This window comes from Scylla paramamosain, chromosome 7 (assembly GCF_035594125.1).
Source record: "Scylla paramamosain isolate STU-SP2022 chromosome 7, ASM3559412v1, whole genome shotgun sequence".
NCBI classification, from domain to species: Eukaryota; Metazoa; Arthropoda; class Malacostraca; order Decapoda; family Portunidae; genus Scylla; species Scylla paramamosain.
The window spans coordinates 32397775-32420615 of NC_087157.1; the positions used below are offsets into that span (position 1 = coordinate 32397775).

At 37.1% G+C, this 22841-nt stretch overlaps 2 protein-coding genes across 24 annotated transcripts in view; one reads left to right on the forward strand and one right to left on the reverse strand.

The window, feature by feature from the left end:
* Nucleotides 1–3291: 3291 nt before the first annotated feature.
* Nucleotides 3292–16990, reverse strand: LOC135102380 (uncharacterized). 6 transcript variants are annotated; one of them, XM_064007517.1, is made up of 9 exons: nucleotides 16865–16990; nucleotides 15017–15118; nucleotides 14528–14757; nucleotides 11961–12174; nucleotides 11178–11276; nucleotides 9906–10005; nucleotides 9428–9563; nucleotides 7717–7930; nucleotides 3292–3920 (listed from the first exon to the last, which is right to left on the reverse strand). In XM_064007517.1, the coding sequence occupies exons 2-9, from the start codon at nucleotides 15115–15117 to the stop codon at nucleotides 3818–3820; spliced, it is 1197 nt and encodes a 398-aa protein (XP_063863587.1). In that variant the 5' UTR covers nucleotide 15118; nucleotides 16865–16990; the 3' UTR covers nucleotides 3292–3817. The 6 variants fall into 6 exon arrangements, with proteins under 6 accessions (XP_063863587.1, XP_063863591.1, XP_063863586.1 ...); XM_064007521.1 differs by having other exon boundaries at nucleotides 14889–15118; XM_064007516.1 differs by lacking the exon at nucleotides 16865–16990 and adding an exon at nucleotides 16722–16858.
* A 225-nt stretch (nucleotides 16991–17215) lies between these two features.
* Nucleotides 17216–22841, forward strand: part of LOC135102381 (tumor protein D52-like) — a 135517-nt gene continuing 129891 nt past the window's right edge. For 4 of the 18 annotated variants that reach the window (XM_064007536.1, XM_064007529.1, XM_064007530.1 and 1 more), the window contains exon 1: nucleotides 17366–17396. In XM_064007536.1, the coding sequence (XP_063863606.1) occupies nucleotides 17381–17396 (16 nt within the window). In that variant the 5' untranslated portion in view covers nucleotides 17366–17380. Of the gene's footprint in view, nucleotides 17397–17923; nucleotides 17955–22841 lie in introns of those variants that run through there. The other 14 variants (XM_064007532.1, XM_064007525.1, XM_064007522.1 and 11 more) reach the window with 12 other exon arrangements.

Below are 22841 nucleotides of genomic sequence, written 5' to 3' on the forward strand. Positions count from 1 at the left end.
CGTTAGAGAGGTGGACAGAATAGGGGTGAGAGAAAGAAGAAAGTCTTGTGCAGCGAGGCCGTGGAAGGAGGGGAGGCATGCAGTTAGCAAGATCAGAAGCAGCTAGCATGAAAATAGCGGTAGAAGACAGCTAGATATGCAACATTGCGGCGGTGAGAGAGAGGCTGAAGACAGTCAGTTAGAGGAGAGGAGTTGATGAGACGAAAAGCTTTTGTATTCCACCCTGTCTAGAAGAGCAGTATGAGTGGAACGCCCCAGACATGTGAAGCATACTCCATACATGGACGGATAAGGCCCTTGTATAGAGCAGCTGGGGGGTTGAGAAAAACTGGCGGAGACGTCTCAGAACACCTAACTTCATAGAAGCTGTTTTAGCTAGAGATGAGATGTGAAGTTTCCAGTTCAGATTATAAGTAAAGGACAGACCGAGGATGTTCAGTGTAGAAGACGGGGACAGTTGAGTGTCATTGAAGAAGAGGGGATAGTTGTCTGGAAGGTTGTGTCGTGTTGATAGATGGAGGAATTGAGTTTTTGAGGCATTGAACAAGACCAAGTTTCCTCTGCCCTAATCAGAAATTTTAGAAAGATCAGAAGTCAAGCGTTCTGTGGCTTCTGTGTGAAATGCTTACTTCCTGAAGTGTTGGACTTCTATGAAAAGATGTGGAAAAGTGCAGGGTGGTATCATTAGTGTAGGAGTGGAGAGGACAAGAAGTTTGGTTTAGAAGGTTATTGATGAATAGTAATAAGAGAGTGGGTGACACGACAGAACCCTGAGGAACACCACTGTTAATAAATTTAGGAGAACAGTGATTGTCTACCATAGCAGCAATAGAACAGTAAGAAAAACTTGAGATGAAGTTACAGAGAAAAGGATAGAAGCCGTAGGAGGGTAGTTTGGAAATCAAAGCTTTGTGCCAGACACTATCAAAAGCTTTTGATATATCCAAGGCAATAGCAAAAGTTTCACCAAAATCTCTAAAAGAGGGTGATCTGGAAAGCCAGATCACCAGTAGGGCAGCCTTGACAGGACCCATACTTTCTCAGATAGAAGAAGGGAAGCCAAAGCTGGTGGTGAACATTGAAGTCTTCAAGTGGTGTTCTACAGATTGAAAATTAGATCTAAGACTGTGAATGTTGTAGAAGTTAATGAAGTAAAAGGTGAGGGAGGTGTCAAGACACTTAGGGTCGATACCAGAGAAGCAGTCCGACCTGGGGACATTTGTGGTCTTCTCCCCAGATGGGGACTCTGAGGTTGGTGTAAGAGTCACCATGATAATTTTGAATTTTGAGTGAAGGGTGTGTGTGTGTAATTAAGTGCTTGTAGTTATGTGTGAAGGTAGAGACTTGTCTATAGAGGGCAGGCTATGACTGCTCCCTTGTATTGTGAGACACAAAGGGAAACATTCATTGATGTCACAGCTGGGTTTAATGATAAGTTCACAGCACCCCCTGATCCAGTGCTTTAGACCTCACTGGGAGTAATTATCTAATTGAATCTAACCTAGCATTAACCTAATCTAACCTAACATTACCTAACTTAACCTATATAGCATGCCTACTACTGCTGCTGTTGAATGGTGTCAGCTGAAGACATTAGTGCGTTGCCATGGCTGGTAGTGAATGCGTTGTATGTCTGGCATCGCGTGCTTGAACCTACTACATGTCCTGGGCTACGAGCTTTGTAAGCACTTGCGAGAACTGTGGGCAGGGAGCGGGGCGGAACAAAAGATACAGCCACTCGCGGGCAGCAATGCAAGCATGTTAGGTGAAAACAAGCTAATGTGCGTGTATTGTTTTCAATAAAATCTTGAACATACAAAATTATCTGCATAAAAATCAGTCATGAGTGAAAACCATTATTAAAATTGTGTAGTGTAAATTGTTTCAAATTAAGTGAATAATAACATTTGCTTATGATGAACATGGAACAGTCAAGCCTTCCAATGGCATGCGGCATTCTGATAAGGCAGGTAAAGGTGTCTGAATGGCCTTCCTGTCTTGGGTTACAACTTCCAACACATCATTGTGTTTAGGTATAATGCCATAATGCAGTGTGAGGTCATGACTGATACAACCAAATCAAGCTAAAATAGTCTGCAGAGAGGCTCATATTTGCACAGGTGATGAAGTAGGACAGGTCTGAAGAAGCAATACATAGAACAGAACATTCCCTTAACATAGCTGAATCTGAACAACAGGGCAAGGGATCTCGCTCTCACCCCTATGAATGACCTGTGACCTGGAGAGCTGCTAGACCTGCTCCCTGCATCACAGTTTCCTCTTGATCCATTCCATAATCGCTAATAAACCATAATTCGTTATATTATGATACTTGCTGTCTGTCAAGACAGAATAGGATAATGAATAGGGCTACCTAAGAGATGAATGCACCCAAAATGTGTAAGTAGTGTGAAAATATCAGCAAAGAGACACTTCAACATTTCATTTTATAACTGCTGTATGTACAGTACCATGCAACAAGTTTTACTAGTCATATTGGCCAACATCAGACATCTTTGGCCCATAATATCTTAACCAGGCTATGGCATATTACTATATGCCTGTTCTTTAAATGTAACAACTATCAAACAAGAATAATCAATGTGTCTGCCTCTCTTTTTCCTTTGATCAGAAAAAAATATAAAGAATCATCCTTATATGCTTACTTTTATTCAATTGACAATATCACAAGGCCTGGAAGACCAGCAATTCACTTCTAAATAGCATATACTTCAAGGAGTGAGTGATTAAAGTTGCTGCGGTCTCTGTGAGGAACACACTGCCAATGAACTGTGTGACACTTTTTCCTTGGGCAGCACACCAGGCAACTCCGCTGGTCTGTTTTTCAGGGGTCAAGTGGGTGGAGCTCTGAGGAGCTAGAATTCTAAGCTCTTGTGAGAACTGAAAAAGATGCCTATATTTAAGCCACACATTTAAGAAAAGCCAAAAAAAAGGCCAGATTTGGTAGTTCAGACCAAATTAACTATACTTTGGCCAAATGCTTGAAAAGAAGCCAAAATTGAGTTTTTTTTTTACCTAAAAAGGGCCAATTTGGCAACCCTGTGCAATACTGGTCATTGTTGCTAAGAACATGAGTGAGGAGGAGAGATGCATTTGAGATGCCAATAAGTCAATTTGTCCCAGCCCATTTTTTCATGCTTGCTGGTAGGTCTTGAGTAAAATGCACTCCCCAACTTCTACTACCACTATTGCTGCTACTACTACTTGGAGCAGTAGGATCAACAATATAAGAATCTGTTACAACAAAAGAGGGAGAAATAATACACAAGATAAAACTTGACAATGTATAAAAACAAGAAAAAAATCATATACACTATATTTATCCCCTGATTGGCTCTAATTTCTCTAGGTTTCATATCTGAAGGAAGATGGGGAATATGCATCCCAACTTGCTCCCTCACAACACACGTCATATGAATGTTTGAACGTAGGATAATTCTAATAGTATTTGTCTTACATATATAGTTTCACAAACTTTGGATATAGGTGGTAAATAATTAGCAGAATGGACAAATAATGCAAATGCATAGACATCTTACATATAAATGACTGTCATGTCTTCTAGAATGATTCTGATTAAATTTGTGATAAAAATCTTTACATAAACACAAAATTAAAAGAAAATACACTTACATACATATAGTACGATGAAACAAAGTCAGCACGTGACTTAGATCTTGAATATTTCTGTTCATCTGCCCTGACACTCTTCGTATACAACTATCTTGAAGCAAAGGTAGTGACAGTAATACCCATAAAAATAAGAAGTTACAAGGCAGGAAGGAGCATCATTCTATCACAGGCAAGTCGGGTCATTTTGGTGGTCATTCATGAAACGGGAGTTCCAGTCAATTGTCTTGAAATCTATGACAATCTTCCTCTGGCTTAAGTTGTCAGCTCTGAAAGAGAAGTATGCATATTCAGTATTTTCCCCCCAAAAAAATAATAACAAAAAAAATTAACTAAATAATTAAACACACACACACACACACACACACACACACACACACACACACACACACACACACACACACACACACACACACACATATATATATATATATATATATATATATATATATATATATATATATATATATATATATATATATATATATATATATATATATATATATATATATATATATATACAGTAAACCCTGACTAAGGTGGATTAATTGGGTGGGACACCAATCCCAATCCGAGATATCTGAAAATCTGAGTTGTCAGGGGAAAAGTAGATGTAGTCTTAGAAGCCAGTTGTGTGTGATGCAGGACAAAGGGTGTAGTGTTTCCATTGTGCATTAGGCGTGGACACGAAATTATCCAGGAACTGATTCTAACTATTCTGGCACACAGTTAGTGGTATCAATTCTGTTAAATAGTATCGATACTCCTACTAACGGTTCCCCAGCTATTACCAAATAAACCTAATGCAGGTGTAAGATAACAATACAACAGTGACAGCAGCAACAACAACAAAACACTTATCCTGTTTTTTTTATCATTCTATCTCTATGGGGCCTGGCATTAGGTGGACCTTTTTTTTTTATTCAAAATATTTGGTGTCCTTAGCCAGTGGTCCTTTTACATAAAAAAAAAAAAAAATAGTACTAGTATTAGATGATGACAATAATGACAATAATGATGATGATGATGATGATGATGATGATAATAATAATAATAATAATAATAATAATAATAATAATAATAATAATAATAATAATAATAATAATAATAATTATTATTATTATTATTATTATTATTATTGTATTATTATGAATGCTCTATAAATCTAACAGGGTACAGAAGGCAAGAGTAACTGTATATATGGTATGGAATAGAATAGTTCTCTGGCGGTTTGAGAGAAACCGATACCACAATCATTTAGGGAGCACTCACTACAGTGTGCCACACGCTTTGAGAGTAGGTTCTGGGGTGGAAATGAGAACCAGAATTGTTTAGCAAGTACTCACCCTTGCACAACACGGTGTAAGAGGTTGGCTTGGCATGGAATTGTTTTCTAGCCAGCAGTTCCAGGTGCTGTGTGGTACAAGAGGCAGAGCTGGGTGGTATCAATTCCAGAATTGATATCACTGATTCTACCACCCTCAACAATCGGAATCGTTGATATCCAAGATACCAATTCTTGTCCACCCCTAGTGCACATACTTTTTTAAACATCAGGTGGTTATTTATTATGCACAGTATAGGGAAAAAATTAGTATTTGATATTTGAATCATGTATTTGATATTTAATATTCAAATATGCATCCATCTTTTCTGAAGTGCATCTTGAAAAATTTTCCTTAAGCAATGACAGCAATGGTTGCATCAGTGTCCCTCACACTCGCCTCTTTCAGTGGCACTATGCATCCACCACAGTTTCTTCTGTTCTTGAAATTGTGTTAAAACCAAACATGATTTCAGTTAGTGCTTATTTTCTCCTACTCCTTCGTTTGGAAAACTCTGGATAACACAAGATGTAATGCTCTACAGTAGAATAGTACATTGGATCCAATGTCTATCCGAGCATCCAACTTTCCCCATATATCTCAGAGAACAATCCATGGTATCAGGTGTCTATGCAAGTGCATGAGTTTCCAACTTCCCTCGTATATCTTGATTGACAATATGACATATCTGACACTTATCCAAGGACACAAAAGTGTCTGACTTATCCAATACCTGAAACATTCAGCTCCAACTTAGGTAGAGTTTAGTGTATAAATAAACAAACAAATAAGTAATATATATATATATATATATATATATATATATATATATATATATATATATATATATATATATATATATATATATATATATATATATATATATATTCACAACATCTCCAGCTCACAAATGATTTATTCAGAAAGGATGTATTGAATTAACTCAGTGAGACAGAACTCATCAGAAGTTACTGTTCAGACCGTGCAGGTATTCACTTTATTGCTGACCTAGTAAGGGAAGTCTTACAGAGTGACAAAGAGGTGATCTTAACACTTAGACATCTTGCTGCTGAGAAAAGTTACTGGAAAAATGCAGTTGTGCAGTAGCAATGGCAATGTGGGTCACTGAAAGAGCCACAGGTGGCTCGAGATTACTCCTGAGTGCCAAAAGCTGTTTGTTTACAAGGCTTTTCAACGGGATCACACTTACCTTATTTCAAAGATTGAATCACTGTCTTACACTCTGTGCCTCTCTTCCAAATATACATAAATGAAGTAAATATTTATAGAAACTATAAATCAATAATAAACTGCAGCTTTTGCTGTTTTTTAATGTATGAAATTAAGTAATTTTGTTGTCGAACCGAACTGTGGTACCACAACTGAAGCAATAATGAATTCAAAATTTTGTTCAAAAACTAATTTGTTCCAAAAGGGAGGTGTCTGATGAGTGAGGTTCCACTGTATATATATATATATATATATATATATATATATATATATATATATATATATATATATATATATATATTGCTAATGAAATATTCATATACTACCTACTATCACTATGAGAATTATTCTTCCAGTGTAGTTCTTATGTTCCTAGGAAAAGCACTGTGGTTGAAATAAACTTTATACAGTATATACATTAAGGAAACTTTGGTTGTTGCTCTGTGTAACCACCATACACTGAATATACTTAAAAATCTTATCTCTATCATTACCATGCAATTAAATAAAAATAAATAAATAAATAATAATATTTATAAATACAACTCATATAAATGCAACTTTTAATTAACAGCTGAAGAAAAAAAAGGTGTGGTAACAGTGAGTCATGATATTGTCTTGTCTGGGCTACCTCTCTTTATAAGGGATGTCAACCTGTTAAAGAGTTTTTGTGTGTGTCTGGGAGATTGGCCCAAGACAAAATTAAATAACAAAATAAAGTAAAATAAAATAAAATAAAATAAATGAAAAGATAAATAAATAATTAATAAAATCTAAAAGCTGACTCACATTGCTGTTCCCAAAATGAAACAGGAGGATAAGAGCTGAAAGAGATGGTCACTTAAGATGTAGTGTAAGGTTGCACAGACACTCATAAATTCAAGAAAAAAAATGATTATAAAATAGGTATAGTAAGTGGAGGGGGAAGGAAGGGGAAGTAAGAGGTATGTTATAGCAATTCTTTTAAGAGAGAGAGAGAGAGAGAGAGAGAGAGAGAGAGAGAGAGAGAGAGAGAGAGAGAGAGAGAGAGAGAGAGAGAGAGAGAGAGAGAGAGAGAGAGAGAGAGAGAGAGAGAGAGAGAGAGATGATTAGTGCATGTTTGAGGTTAAAAGTGATGCCATCAAGCTTTAATAAGCCTTTAGTGCAGAACATGCAAGGAACAAATGTTGCTCTCATAATTATGTTTTGTTCTTTAAACATCACATTTGACCTAACTGAATACAAATCTTAGTTCTAAAGATTAGTGATTAGGGATAAATCTGAACAAAAATAAAGTTGTCAATTTGGATAATAATAAAACATGTTTTTTTCTAAAGTAGTCAAATGGTGGAGAGTCTTATAAGTTACAAGCATGATACTACATTGACTCAGATTGCTGAAGTGAATATTTAATATTCACTGAGAGAGTGTGTAATCTAGGTAGTCTCGGAAAGCACCAAGAAATGAATGGCAAGGAAATGGATCAGAGTGAAACAAAATCAAAAGACACAAGATAAACTTTGTAACTCACCTGTATTTAATGCCAGCCATGTCCAACATTTTCTTTGAAGCAAGAATGGAGGCCTGGTCCTTGTTTGTATCTGATGCATAAATGATGGTTTTGATACCGGCCTGAATGATCACCTTGGCACACTCATTGCAAGGGAAGAGAGCCACATAAAGAGTGCAGCCAGATACATCAAAGGAGTTCTTGTTCATGATAGCATTAACTCCAGCATGACACACTGGAAACAAGATTCACATGATATACAGCATTGACAAAATCATTATTCAGATTCATATCAGTCACAAAGATCTACAAACAGGTGTGTAAAATAGAATTTGTGGTGCTAACTGGAATAGTGATTAGGCTCATTGCAACTTTTGTAACTAAGCCTCTTTTTTTAGCTGGAATAGTTACTGTATTTAATGCCATATAAGATGCACCTTTTTCATAAAAATGGTTTAAAAAATCATCCTGCATCTTATATATGAATGTGAGGCCTCCCATAGATTTAATTTTGAAATCTCCTTTGCTTGTACACCGAAGATTTACACTATGGTATTATAGGCAAGGGTGCTATATCATATTTTTCAACCATATGATGTAAGCAAATGTTGTAAATGAAAATGAGGCCCTTTTCAGTGATGTGCCAAGTGTGTTGTTGACATCTCAGCAGCTAGAGTGCGCTCTTCACCTCGCTTCTATGACTAGGCCACTACCTCTGTTTTATTACTGCAGTCATGTAGGATATTTTTACTATTTGATTGCTTGCTTTTTTTGTTTAGCTGCACTGCTAGCTTGCTTTAAACATTAAATGCTTAAATGCATAAAAAAATAAATAAATAAATAAAAAAATCTCCTTAATATGCCCTGTTGAAATGGGGGTGCATCTTATATGCCCATACAACTTATATGCCATCAAATAAGGTGGTTACTACATCACATTAGTTCTGAAGAGTACTTTTCATTGTGATATTTAAAGTACTTTATTTTACTTTTTTTTCCTATGTAATAATGAGACACAATGTATAAGCTATAATGGCTAGGGTACACCTGATCTAGCAAGGACTCAAAAATGAGTCAGTGAACCAGTAACAACTAGGATCACCAACCACCTTGTCAGTGCCACATCATTATCCAACAGTAGCTATTCATATTCTCTATCAGTGATGAGTTGGTCCTATCAGACTGTTCATTGCCAGCTACAAGAATAGTTACTAATAATTTTGGTTATTCTTTTATGATGTGGTAATGCAACAATAATAACTGTGATGTTGATGTTTTATTTGTCTGCTATACAGTAAGTAGGATGAGTGGTGCTTACCCATTAAAGTCCTCATAGATGCCACAGTATACCTCATATGTGAATGTCATTGCATGCATGTCACCAATCAATCTACCAAACTATCTCCAATATCCAACCTATCATTAAAAACCAAAAGAATTAAAATCTTAATATATACAGTGGCCAGGTAAATTTAAGTAATCAAGAGCAAAATATGAAATTCTGACAAACATAAAAAAAAATCTTAATGCTGAAGTTAGTTGAAGACTTTATGTACGTCTTTGAATGAACATTGGTATATACCAATTTTCATTCAAATATGAACACAAACCTACTATTCCGTATACTTAAAAATATAATGTCTGATGTAATCATAAGTCTACATCAAAGCTTTGTTACACTTTATGGCTGAGCAAGAAGATATGGTGTGTTAAAACATGGTTGCTTACTCACCATACATGTATTTGGTCTCCAGTTTATTGCTGCTGGAGTTGCCCCAAGGCATGAGGTCATCACTACAGCCCAAAGGCATGCCATTGTAACCTATGCCAACTATTTTCTTCTTAGAATTCACTATGCAAGCCCCAACCTGTAAATGAGAGGGAGCAAAATATAACTTTGTGATAATAGAGCTTTCATGCCCAAGGCAGGCATCACTCTATCAGTATCAAGTTACAATACCTGAAATGAGCAGACATAACACAAATTCACACTAAAAGTGCATGAAAGTAGAGAGAGAGAGAGAGAGAGAGAGAGAGAGAGAGAGAGAGAGAGAGAGAGAGAGAGAGAGAGAGAGAGAGAGAGAGAGAGAGAGAGAGAGAGAGAGAGAGAGAGAGAGAGTCAACACAATGTGGTTTTTCAAAAGTATGTAATTTAATGTGTTGGAATTTAGTGCAGCTGCCAGTAACAGTTCTGTGGTTATCATGCTAACCTGAGTGATGGGATCCTTACTGCGGAGAGCAGAGAGATGTGCCATGGCCATAAAGTACTCCTCCCAAGACAAGTAATCCTTTCTTTTGCTGTTTTGGTCCCTGAAAGTGTTGAATTTAGAAAGCACAAGCCACCTTATTCACTTGCAAAATTTCTTTTTAACTAGAAAAATACTAATTTATGTGAGAAACTACCTAAGTGTTGAAAACTTAAAGTTATTCTTCTGCGGAGATCAATGTATTAATGTATTTTGATCAATCTATCTACATTTGTTTGATTCCTGTTACAAAGAACTCCACCTAAGGAGACAGCCATGACAGAAGAGGTCCCATTTACTCCTATTTTTGACATTATCTCCTTACAAGCTCTAATGCTTTCATCCTCCCTTCACTATAATCTAGCATTGTATCCTCCAATTTCATATAAGGTAATATACCTCTACAACACCTTCCACCATTCATGATATCCATATATACTCACCTAGTTATTTCACTTTCTGCCATTCTTTCTGTTAGGCTAACCCACCTTAAGGTATTAGACACCCTGAGCCACATGTTTATTATATAATACATGGAGTTTTTATATAAAAAATAAGAGGCTAGACACCATTTACAAGATGCTAAAAGTGGTTTCTCTACACATCATGACCAAATGTGATTTTGATGGGATACAGATGTAAATGTGATTTTTAATATAATAAATGTTTCCTCTCAGATATCTCTCAAAGCACACTTTCTTTTATGCCACAGTAGGTCATGAAGCCCAAATGACCTTTGTGCCAACTTTAGATCCCATACTAATAGACAAAATGAGTGACACTCTTCTTTCACTTGAATGTATCAACCATTGTTATTATGTTCAGATTCAAAAGGGCAGCAACTACATTATTAAGTAGAAATAAATTCTATACTCGTACACCTCTGAAGCTTTTCAATTTATTCCCCACTTTTGTCTTGAATCATTCCTACACCAACACCTGTTTTCCCTCCTGAACTGATGGTTTACATTCCTCATTTTTCCTTATGCTTTTTAAGGAGTCATGTCATACTGGTTTTCTTATGCTAGTATGATTACATTTGAATTAAACAGATGCATATACATGTAAGTGCTTGGTGTCATAGTCACTGTTCCTCTTTTCATGGTTTTCTTTTGTTAAATTATATCTTGAATTCTATATTCAGAAGCAACAACAGGGATGATTTTTTTTTATTTATCTCCATGCATTAAAACAAATTGTTTGTGGGTCATGTTACTCCCCCATAATCAACCTTACCTCTCAGAGGACTGTGTGATATCTGCTGTTGGTTCACTTTTTTCTTGTTCTTTTAATGAAAGATTCAGTTCTATTTTCCTCTGTGAGGGAGTGTACTGTCTGTAAGGAGAGGAGTGTTTGCTGTATTACTTCAATCCCTACTAACTGTTGGCTGGTTTTCAGTATTTTAAGATGGTGCAATACAGTGTTCTTCTAACCCAACCACAGAGTGGACAGCTGTCCCCATACTACAGGGTAAAATGATGATGATGATGATGATGATGATGATGATGATGATATTAATAATAATAATAATAATAATAATAATAATAATAATAATAATAATAATAATAATAATAATAATAATAATAATAACAATAAAATAACAATAATAATAATAATAATAATAATAACAATAATAATAATAATAATAATAATAATAATAATAATAATAAGAAGAAGAAGAAGAAGAAGAATACTGATTTTTTGTTTTGTTTTACATCTGGTTTCCCTAGTTTATCAGGGCTAGGTCAGTGCCCCCTAACAAAGGACTTTGATATGGCATTTGGGAACGGTTATCCTGAGTGGATGCCCTTCCTACCTCAGACTGTGGCCAAGATTTGAACCTGTGCACCAGAGGACTTCTCAGCTCCCAAAGCACATGTAGCCCCCACTGTATCACACCAGCCCCCAATAGTAATAATAATAATAATAATAATAATAATAATAATAATAATAATAATAATAATAATAATAATAATAATAATAATAATAATACATTGTGAGCAGTCTGGGGAGGCCTACCTGTATGCCACCCCTGCCATATCCAGCATTTTCTTGCTGGCCACAGTCTCTGGCTTCTGTTGGTGTTTGTCAGAAAAGAAAACAACTTCTCTAATTCCAGCCTGTATGACCAACTTTGCACATTCATTGCAAGGGAACAATGCAACATAGACACAGCAGCCAGCCAGATCAGAACTGTTCTTATTCATGATGGCGTTCATTTCTGCATGACATACTGTGGAAGATGGCAAATACAAAACTAAAAAAAAGAAAAATTAACAATATCTATACTATGTAATATAAGTAAAAACAAATAAAAATTCTTTAAAATTGGGGAAAAAAAAAGTAATGCAACTACATGTACCAAGATGATAAAAATTAATATGATTTATGTAAGTATTTTGAAAACACTTAAAAAATTCATAATTGTAACATATAGTCCTGCACAAGCAATATGGAACCAGGCATACAGACCACTGAGGCAAAATTCATAATGCAGTGGATGCAGAAGAAGCATTCAGTAAATACAAAGGAACTGGACTTCATTTTCACTGATAAAGAGAAAGCCTTCAATAAGGTAAAAGAGAAATGGCTAAGTGGGCTGTGAGAAAGCTGGGAGTGGCTTGAGTACTGATGGCAATATGGCAATGTATGTAGGTACTGCCATTAATAACTAGCACTTTTTGGTAATTCTAAAATATCTTATACAGTGAGTGTGCCAGCTGTAGTAATGTGTGTGGTGGTTACTGGAGGGAAAATGAAGGAAGTGTTTCAGTATCTGTGAACAATGCTCGGTAAAAATGGAGAGGTGAGATGGTTGTGACAGGTAGGTCTGTCACTGGTTCACTTGCAACTGCCACAAAAAGGAGAAATAAATATATGGATAAAGAGAGATTTGACAGGCTATTTTCCAGCTAACACTGATGTATGGATCAGAGGCCTGGACATGGAACAGGGCACAACAATCAAGAGTGCATACTGTGGAAATGATATATTTGTGAAGAACATGAGGAATGACTAGATAAGAGAGTAAGAATAACAAAAATATTTAAGAGAGATATGGTATGAGTTCTGGAGAGGTAGAAAGGGTGAAAAGAAAAACACTGAGATGGTGTGGCCATATTAAAAAGATAAAGAGCAGAGACCTTGTAAAGAAAGAGTATACAAGCAAAGCTGAAGATGCTAATACGAGAGGAAGGCCACTTGAAAGATGAAAGGACAAGGCAAAGGAATACATGTATGAAAGAGGTGTTTGTAGGGAACAAGCACTTGAACAAGAAGGGAATGTTTGCGTAAGGAGAGGTAGAGGCTCTTCTACTATAGCCCCTGCCTTGGGGAATACTCCCAAATGAAGTGAGGCATCAAAGATAGTCAGCAAAAACAGATAAATGTATATTTTTGAAAATATGAAGCAAAGAAAGTTTAAAAGAGAATAACATGTTAGTAGAAGCTTTAATACATGAATAAAGGCTGAAAGGAAATTACTTCGTATATTTTGTCAATGCACATCTATACATTTGTACTTTCCATGAATAATAAAGGAAAATACCAACAGAAGCTAGATAAGATATTTGATTGAGTATGCCGTTCCTTATGAATATATTTATGTAATTAAAAGCCATGTTATGGTGACTTCACAATGATATCCAGCTCTGTATCTCTCAGTGTGTCTCACCAACACATCCCTTGACTGTAATAAACAAGAGTAAAAAGATCCAAAAATGATCTCATGACCTGACACCCATCTCACGGTTCTCCTGGTCAGGGAGTTTCATCCCCAAGTAAAGGCCTCTCATGACTTATACCATCCTTAGATCAATTTCTAGGTATTTCTGTGGGTTGCTCAAGGGCAGCATTACATTGCTGGCAGTGGCAAAGAATGGCACGGTTCCAGCAACTAAGGCACTGTCCTTCTGTGCTCTTGGTCATGAGTCCTCTCATGGTTCAGTTAAGGCCTTTCATGGCCAAAATTTATCTTGCCTTCAGGTCAACTTAAACAGGCATTGCATGTTCACATCACATTGTCCTGAAAGATGTCAACTAGACCCACAATGCTGATTCAGGTGATACACAAAATATTTAAAAGATATTGTAGATTCTATAACCCTGAAACAAAATACAGAAATATTGTCAACATATTTCAAACAAGTAAACAAGCATGTATTTTCCTATTCCTGTACTCCTACATCTGATTTTGTAACTATATATGACAAGAATCACTAAATAACTGGAAGAATTTGAATATCTTTGTATGTTTAATGTTTAATAAAGTTTGTACGCTATTCAGTTTAGTTTTGTTTGATTTTACTGAAAGCATTTTTTTTTTTAAATAAAACAAAAATGTCATACCTTGAAAGAGAGAGAGAGAGAGAGAAATAATCTGTAATCAACCGTCGATATTAGACACCTGTTCACAAGACCCTATTCCCCTAGGATGGCTATAGCACAAGTGTCCATTTACTCCTGTCCTAACATATGGTGATCTTCTTGCTCTCCTCTGTCTTCATCTCACATACTCAGCACTGCATCCTCCTATAAACTCAAAAAATTTAAAAACAAATAACACACATTTGTTATAATTTACATACCATACATATATTTAGTTTGCAATGGATCCAAAGATTCCTTGTTCCATGGTAGCTCATCATCACTGCATCCAATGGGCATCCCATTATAACCTATGCCCACAATCTTCTTGTCAGCATTGACAATACATGCCCCCACCTGGGAAGAAGGATCCTTGCTCCTCATGGCACTAAGAAAGGCCACAGCCATGAAGTAGTCATCCCATGGTAAAAAGTCAGTCCTCTTTGTCTCTCTGGTGTGGAAGACAATGGAAATAACAAGTAAAGCCAGTTTATCACTCAATTCACTCAGTTTACTTTGTGAATCTGCAAAATTTACATAATCTTATATAAAAACTTTACATGAAGCACAATCTATACATACTTGTGTAAAAACAGGTTCCATCCTTGTATGTATATAAAATCTTTTGAGAAGATGAGGTATAACTTCCTTACAAACTAAAGCTTTTCATTGTACAGACTTGTCCTTTCAAGCAGAGCATTATTTCTTACCCTACAGAAAGATTGGACATGTCTGTACTGAGATCATTCCCTCCTTGCTTTGTTCTACTTGCACACTTGGGTTGGCTTGTTGCAGTGCTGTTTTCCTCCATCCTGTGAATAAAAGTGACTGGATATAATATTGTATTAAAATGCATTGTATAAGAATGGCATTATATTTGGACAGTAACATTAGACACCTTAGCTAGTAATGATACTTTGGTCACAATGGGAGTAGTAATCACTGAACCTGAATTGGCAAATGGCAGTTCAAGTTGACAAGTTACTGCATACAGCCAGGGAATTAAAAAATATTATCCATCTTTCATCCACACCCTAAAGACATTGGTTGATATGCAAAAAGAGGTTTTCACATGACTGATGAAATAAAATTAGTTTTCTGTTTTTTTACTGTGATTCAGCTGATTCAGAGATTAACTTCTGTAACAAACCACCTGTGAATGAGCAGGGCTGGTTGCAGCATTTCATGGATTTTAAGCAAGATTATATTTTGGGTTTCCTAATGTACCCTGGCCTGAATTTCTCCTGTAGGTGATTTGATTCATAAAGACATAACAATTTCACCAGTAATTAATATCAATCACAATTAAAGATATTATAAATGGGTTCAACAGATTAATATTCCATATTACAAATAGGTTAAATAAATCAACTGGTATCCCTTATATCTCAATCATCCCTGGTGTTGGCCCTTAGAAAACCTGAAAGAATAAACAAATACATGGCATTTACATGTTCAAGAACCTCCTCCTATGAGATTAAAGGGATGTTCTTGGCTCATATATTTCTTAACTGTGAGTGAATGATGTGTGTGCCTTGTCCCTTGTGCCGGGCCATCCCATGTGGGAGTGCTGGCCTGGTATACTGAGAGATAGGTAGACAGATTTCTCTTCATAATATTAGTAAGGGCCTGCCTGGTGATGCTGGGCCACTTTTATTTTATTTTGGTACTGCAAATTTGTATCCATGTTCTTGAAAAAAAATATAGTCCTCTTAATACTTGTGATATTACAGAACTGGCTCTTGAATAAAAAGAAAAATTTTTGATCCTTAAAACTCTTCCTACATCAAAAGTTTTGGACCAAAAGTTGCAAAATCTTACAACGCCAAAATACCCTGACCAGCTCTTAGAAATAGTATGTAAAACATATAAGATCTTATATCAAGCCAACAAACCCATTTTTAATTGTGGTTAGTTTGGTAAGGGTTAGTCCCCCCCCTTTTTTTTTTTTTTTTTTTCCAGGCAAATTTTAGACACCATGCTCAGCAGGAAAACAACTTTGTCACACCACCTCTAACATCCCATAGGTATCCCTTGCTCTGTTTATCAAGGCCTAAAATTGCTATATGCTACAAGCTTTGGGCTTGTAACCTATAGCAATAAAATACAGAGCTGATTCTGGCATGATTTACTAATCTAAGTAATGTACAAAAAAAAAACGAAAAAAAAAAAAACATAAAACTGAAAATGGTAGAAGTTTTGAGAAATCTTACCTACTAAATATCAGCGTAGTATAATCATGTTTGGACAACCTTGCTTCTTCTCCACGTGTCAGTGGTAGTTAAAATAAACATTGAAAGTGGCGGAAAATAAACGTTGATTTCATAATTATAGCAATAATGAAGGTACTGAAAAGTAGTACCTTAATGACAACACAATACATACACCCAATTCAGTGATAGCAATAATTATTACCTTGGGGTCCCTGCCTACCCCCTGTCAGGCTGGCAGTGCACAAGGGAGGCGTTGTTTTGGTGCCTCAGCATTGCACGTGACGCCTCCCTGTTGCCATGTTGACACTTCATCGTCACCCATAACACTCATATCTGTCAACTGACCTTTGCTTGATTTTTCAACTTATGATATTCAGTTAAATGCTGCAGCTTATCACCTCGTAGTTCATATTTTAACTCTTCTTTGTTTCAAACGGGCTTAATATTTTTTTTTATTTTGGTGCGTTGCGTTAACCCGTTATTATTATTTTTTTTTAGTTCTATTTTATATTTATGTTATACTTTATTGGTTAAGAAAAGAGAGTACTTTAAAAAGGAAAATTTCCCTCTGTATGGGAAATTCTATACAGAAGGGAAAGAGATGTGCGTACGTCATGACATTACAACAGAAAATCTGATATATTTAAAACCATGACAAAACGAATGAGTTATACATATAAAGGGATGTGTTAGTTTCATGTAGACGTAGGAAATGAGTGAAGATATCCCCGTCACTCAGAACAGCACGGCACCCCCCTCGCCCCCTGCCTCCGCCTCCACCTCCACCCCAGCACCTCCAGCCAGTGACTCACCGGCCGCCGTGTAATTCGCAGCTCTGACATTTCTTCCCCGCGACCCAGCATGAGCACCCAGACAGGTGAGCCGATGACCGTCATGTAGTGCCCCGTTGCCCGGCAGGCGGGGGTGGGGAGGGAGTGATAGCAAGGCGTGCCGGGGCGGGTGGTGATGTGGCGTTGACCTCAGTATGGTACACTCTGCTAGATGAAGGCTGTGTTGGGGGTGAGATTACCGTCATGGGTGTCTCGTCCTTTGACAGACGGAAGTGATGAGGGTTTATGACTTTAGGAGTTGTGACGTGAGATGTGGGTGACGTAGGAATAAGCACCCCAGACTGCCAGGTGTCACGAGTGCTTGCCGCACCATAGCTAGGTGTACACCAGACGGTAGAGTGTCAGTACACCTGCTTGTACCAGGTACATTCACACCACTGCTTTGATGATGACAGATTAGTTATCACGAATTACAGTCTGCGAGATGTTTCTCACATTTAACAGTCCTCCATATGGCCTTGTTTGTGGGGTGTAGTGCAGTGTTCTGGGAAACGGGGTGAATAATCCCAAATAAGGGAAAAGTTAAAAATTTTTGGGGTGATGGAAAGAAACTAAAATAACATGAATAATGGGTAATGTTTCTGGTAAGATAGCTGTTTCAGACAGTAGTAATAATTACATTTGGCCATTGCTGAATAATCTAATTTGCACTCAACAGTTTGTTCAATCCCCTAAACCATTTATTCAAAGAAATTCTGTAAATCTTTGAATAAATGTCACATAGTTGCTGGTTATGTGAAAGTGCTTTATAGCTTTTTAAAAATAAACCAAGTGCCACTGCTTAACCTTCTAATAGGATTTTCCTTAGACATTTCTGTACATTAAAGCCATTTAGGCTAATATGCCATGTAACATAACAGGTGACTTTTTTTTTTTATTTATTTTTTTCTTTCTTACTAAATGTACACTAAGTTGAGGAACCAGTTTGAAGTTTAATGTAGGAGCTTGGCTTGAGGTTGTCAGCACCAAGTTATCCATGTGTTGTTCCTTTGCTTCAGCCATTGTCAGATATAAGTGAAATTAAGAAGCTTAACATATGAGCATGTGTACCTTCTTTCAATAGGTAGAAAGAATGATGATTATTCACTATTGGCAAAATGTAACATCATTCCAAAACGTTCATGGTTTTCCCACTGTACTAATTATGTTAGTGTCTATATGTCTTGTGTCTGCTGTGAAAACTCAATAAGTGTCAGTGTTTCATGCAGAGTGTAACATACATTGCACCTGAGTGCAACTGCACCACAACCATTGCCGTTCTCTTCCCCTACAGCAATGTTAAGCTGCCTCAAGCAACTTGGTCCTTTTATATAGCAGTAATTCATTATCATAGGCAAAGCCAGCTCACTCCACAGTGTCCCTCCTACATAAAATAAATCCATGTGATTAATATTGTTGATCAAGTGCAATAGGAACATTATCATCAGATGTTGCCAAGCCTTAGTGCTCCTTTGTTCATAGTGAGGCAGTGCTGGTAGTGACTTACAGGATTGTTGTCTACCATAAATAACCACTCAAATTGTATCTTGAATGATCTTTATATATATATATATATATATATATATATATATATATATATATATATATATATATATATATATATATATATATATATATATATATATATTCAATATTGTTCAAAGATTAATTTGTTTCCTTAAGAATGAATAAGTATAATTAATTAATACATAATATTAATAGAGGATTATTCAAGACCTATATTTTGGTATGAATCAGTACTTCTGTAACAGCATCAGTGGTGGTACAGTACCACACTAATGAAAGAAAAGCCATTCACCATGCCATTTCAGATGTGTTACTTTGAGATTCAGAGTTCATAAAATGCAGCTTATGTCATAAACAACCACAGCTCTTGTCTTTTTAATTAAATTGCCACATCAACACTTCCTGCATACTTCCGTAATGACAGTCAGGGTCTGCATCTTTGGTGGCAAAGTGTATTTTTCAATGGGCAGTGTGTTCAATCACTGTACACATGTTTTATTGGCAGTGACATGTGTAGCGCAGAGGAAGGAGCTGGGATGAGTTATAATGGGACCAGCCAGTCTTCATAATTATAATTTTTTTAATACCATACCAGAAATATAAATTATATTGAGTGTAAACTTGCACATAGGATTTCCTTTATTTGTACAAGAAATGGAGTGTCTAGTGGTGTTTCTAAGAGGATTAGCAAATACCTGCTGATTTTCAACATACATAAGTATCTCATTTATCAAACCCCTGTGGATGTTAAGAGGTGACTGTATTAGGTTTTTATATAAAGTGCAATAGGATATATATATATATATATATATATATATATATATATATATATATATATATATATATATATATATATATATATATATATATATATATATATATATATATATATAATTTTATTATTATTATTTTTTTTTCTGTTTATACCCCCTCTCCTCCAAAGAAAGTTGTTGAACTTGAAGCAGTTGACTTACCTCACACTACATCTAGTCTTGTACATCTCTCACTCCACTGTGCTTTTCTCACCTAGTTGAGCTCATATAATTTATTATTTTTGACATCAATGAATTTGATAATCTTTTATTAGCAAGAAAGTGTACTATATATGTATACTTCAATTTTTTGCATCCATCAAACTCAGAACATAAAACTAATGTTAACATTGATTGATTAATGTTGATAGTCATTGCATTCATTTACTTGGAAAATGTTTTAACAATAAATGAAGAAATCTGAAACCAGTGAGCAACAAGCGCGCGCTCTCTCTCTCTCTCTCTCTCTCATCGTCCCTCTCTCTCTCTCCTCTCTCTCGTTCTCTTCTCTCCTCTCTCTCTCTCCTCTCTCTCTCTCCTCTCTCTCTCTCTCTCTCTCTCTCCTCTCTCTCTCTCTCTCTCTCTCTCTCTCTCTCTCTCTCTCTCTCTCATAAACACAAAAACAAAAGAAAAAAAAAACTTCGCTGTATGAGCTTTTGTGGGGAAGCATGTAGGTGTAGACAAGCTGGAGCGATGAGTTGTGGGTGTAGGTGAAGGTATGGGGCATGTTAAATCCAGCGTACAGGAATCACACAAGGCCCATGTTTTAAGAATCTTCAGGCACTCATAAGGATTATTTTCAAAGGCCTCAGAGATGACCCCACTGTCCTGCCAGCCCAAATCAGTACCGTGCCATCACTGGTAACACAGACCGCACGCACTTGTATTCATCAGTGACCGTCACAGCCCTTTCATCTTCTGACAGCCTCCTCACAGAACCTGATAACTTTGATTTCCTTCAGGTTAGAGGGAAAACAAAAAACGTAATGGGAGTCAATGCTGAGGGTTAGGTGAATGTTGACCACGACTATACATGCACGGTGGGTGAGGACAGGACCTCTGCACGCTTTCGGCGCCAGACTGCTGCCACTCTTCAACGGCGTAGTGTGAATGTATTATTAATTACTAACATGGTCTGCTTGAATAATTTACGAATGCCGACGTGTCATGCAAAATGTAAGATATGATGTGGTAGAATAGAGGTGCTGGAGGAAATCATACTTGTATATCATGCGGGACTCTCTCTCTCTCTCTCTCTCTCTCTCTCTCTCTCTCTCTCTCTCTCTCTCTCTCTCTCTCTCTCTCTCTCTCTCTCTCTCTCTCTCTCTCTCTCTCTCTCAGGCGTTTTATCTCGACTGTATTTTCAACATTACAGTGGTACGTAGTTATCGGGGTTTTCAGGACTGTCTTTTGGATTTTGATAGTACTTTAGAAAGGATTCAATATAATTAAAGGGAAAATAAACACCTTAATAATCCGACCAGTCGTCTCTCTGGCCTTTGAAAATACACGTGACAAGAAAATAAAGCGTTTCAAAATATTGACCCTGAACGTGTGATGAGAGAGAGGGGAGACAAGTAACCCAGGGAGCTGCACGCCCCTATGTCAGAACACCACGGACATGAGCGGTGGTGCTGCTTCGGTACTGAAAAAAAAGTGATTATTACAATTTCCATCCTTCTATCAGGTTTATGGTCATATAGGAGAGAGAGAGAGAGAGAGAGAGAGAGAGAGAGAGAGAGAGAGAGAGAGAGAGAGAGAGAGAGACTACAGTACCGACCTGGCAACTGAGTGGTTAGTCGCAGGTGTGTGCTGTTTGGTGGTGAGCTCTGCTGGTACAGCTGTTCCTACACCACCCCTCTTCCCACACCCCCCACCTCCTCCCTCTCTGTGACACCCCTCCCCATGGCACCCCTCCCCATGACACCCCTCCCCATGACACCCCTACCCATGACACCCCTCCCTATGACATCCTTCCCATTCAGTGACACCTAGATAATCAAACCTTTGCGTGCGTGCGCTTTCTCAGATCAGTGACAGCGACGTGGCCGAGGTGATGTGAAATTGACTGAGTACCATTATGCATATTATTCAATTTAATTTTGTTTATTATTATTGCATTTTGTGGAGAAAGGCAAAAATAAGATAGACCATAAGAACGTAAGGGAAGCTGTTGGAAGCCAGTAGGTCTGCACGTGACAGCCAATTTATAGCATACCTGCCTTTATTGCCCCCTCCCCCTCCCTTCTTTCAAAGCCCCTTATTGACTCGACACTAGCAGCCTGATTACGAAGTCCATTCCATGGTGCTTCCATTTTGAGAAATTCTCTCTCTCTCTCTCTCTCTCTCTCTCTCTCTCTCTCTCTCTCTCTCTCTCTCTCTCTCTCTCTCTCTCTCTCTCTCTCTCTCTCTCTCTCTCTCTCTCTCTCTCTCTCTCTCTCTCTCTCTCTCTCTACCCAGCAAAATTCACCAAGTTTGCACCCACTACATCTAGTCCTTTCGTTATTCATAAGGATTTTGTCCACATCATCCTTATTATATCTTTTATGCCACCTAATAATTTGTAAGATCCCTGTTATTATGTACCTCTCTTGCGAATATAGATTTAACAGCTTTAATCTCCTCTCGTAAAGGTTATGTCATGTAAGGTTTTGTCATCTGATCTAAAACGAACCTGACCTAACCTAACTTAACCTTATCCAACCTACCCAGCCAATACTTAGAAAAGTAATTAGGATTTCTGACTGTCAGCACACCAGAAGACTTAGAAACGAGAGGAGAAACGCGCAATAGGAGTGAGTGCCGCTGATTACTCGACTTGTTACTATGACTGTACGTGTGTGTGTGTGTGTGTGTGTGTGTGTGTGTGTGTGTGTGTTTCTTTTTTTTTTTCTACCTGCGTAACTTTTTTGCCTCACCTCCCCACCTCATGTTATGTACAGGGTGCCTCTGCTGTGGCTGTCATGTATTTACGGTCTGTCATTCCCTTGATCTGGCTTCCTCTCCAGCTGTTGATTGCTCTTCTCTCTGTATATCGGATATCCTGCCCCTCTACGCTTTTGCTTGATTGTGTCTGTCTGTAAGTCTTTTTGTCGCTGTTTTTTTGTGTTTTCAGTTTGTATGTCTGTCCGTCTCTGTGTCTGTTCTCTCTCT

Coding starts and splice junctions, on each gene's coding strand:
- LOC135102380 (XM_064007517.1), bottom strand. CDS start 15,117: ATGGAGGAAAACAGCACTGCAACAAGCCAACCCAAGTGTGCAAGTAGA. Junction 10,006..11,177: donor ATCACACAGTCCTCTGAGAG/GTAAGGTTGATT, acceptor CAACACTTTCAG/GGACCAAAACAGCAAAAGAA. Junction 9,564..9,905: donor GTAAGGATCCCATCACTCAG/GTTAGCATGATA, acceptor TCTCATTTACAG/GTTGGGGCTTGCATAGTGAA.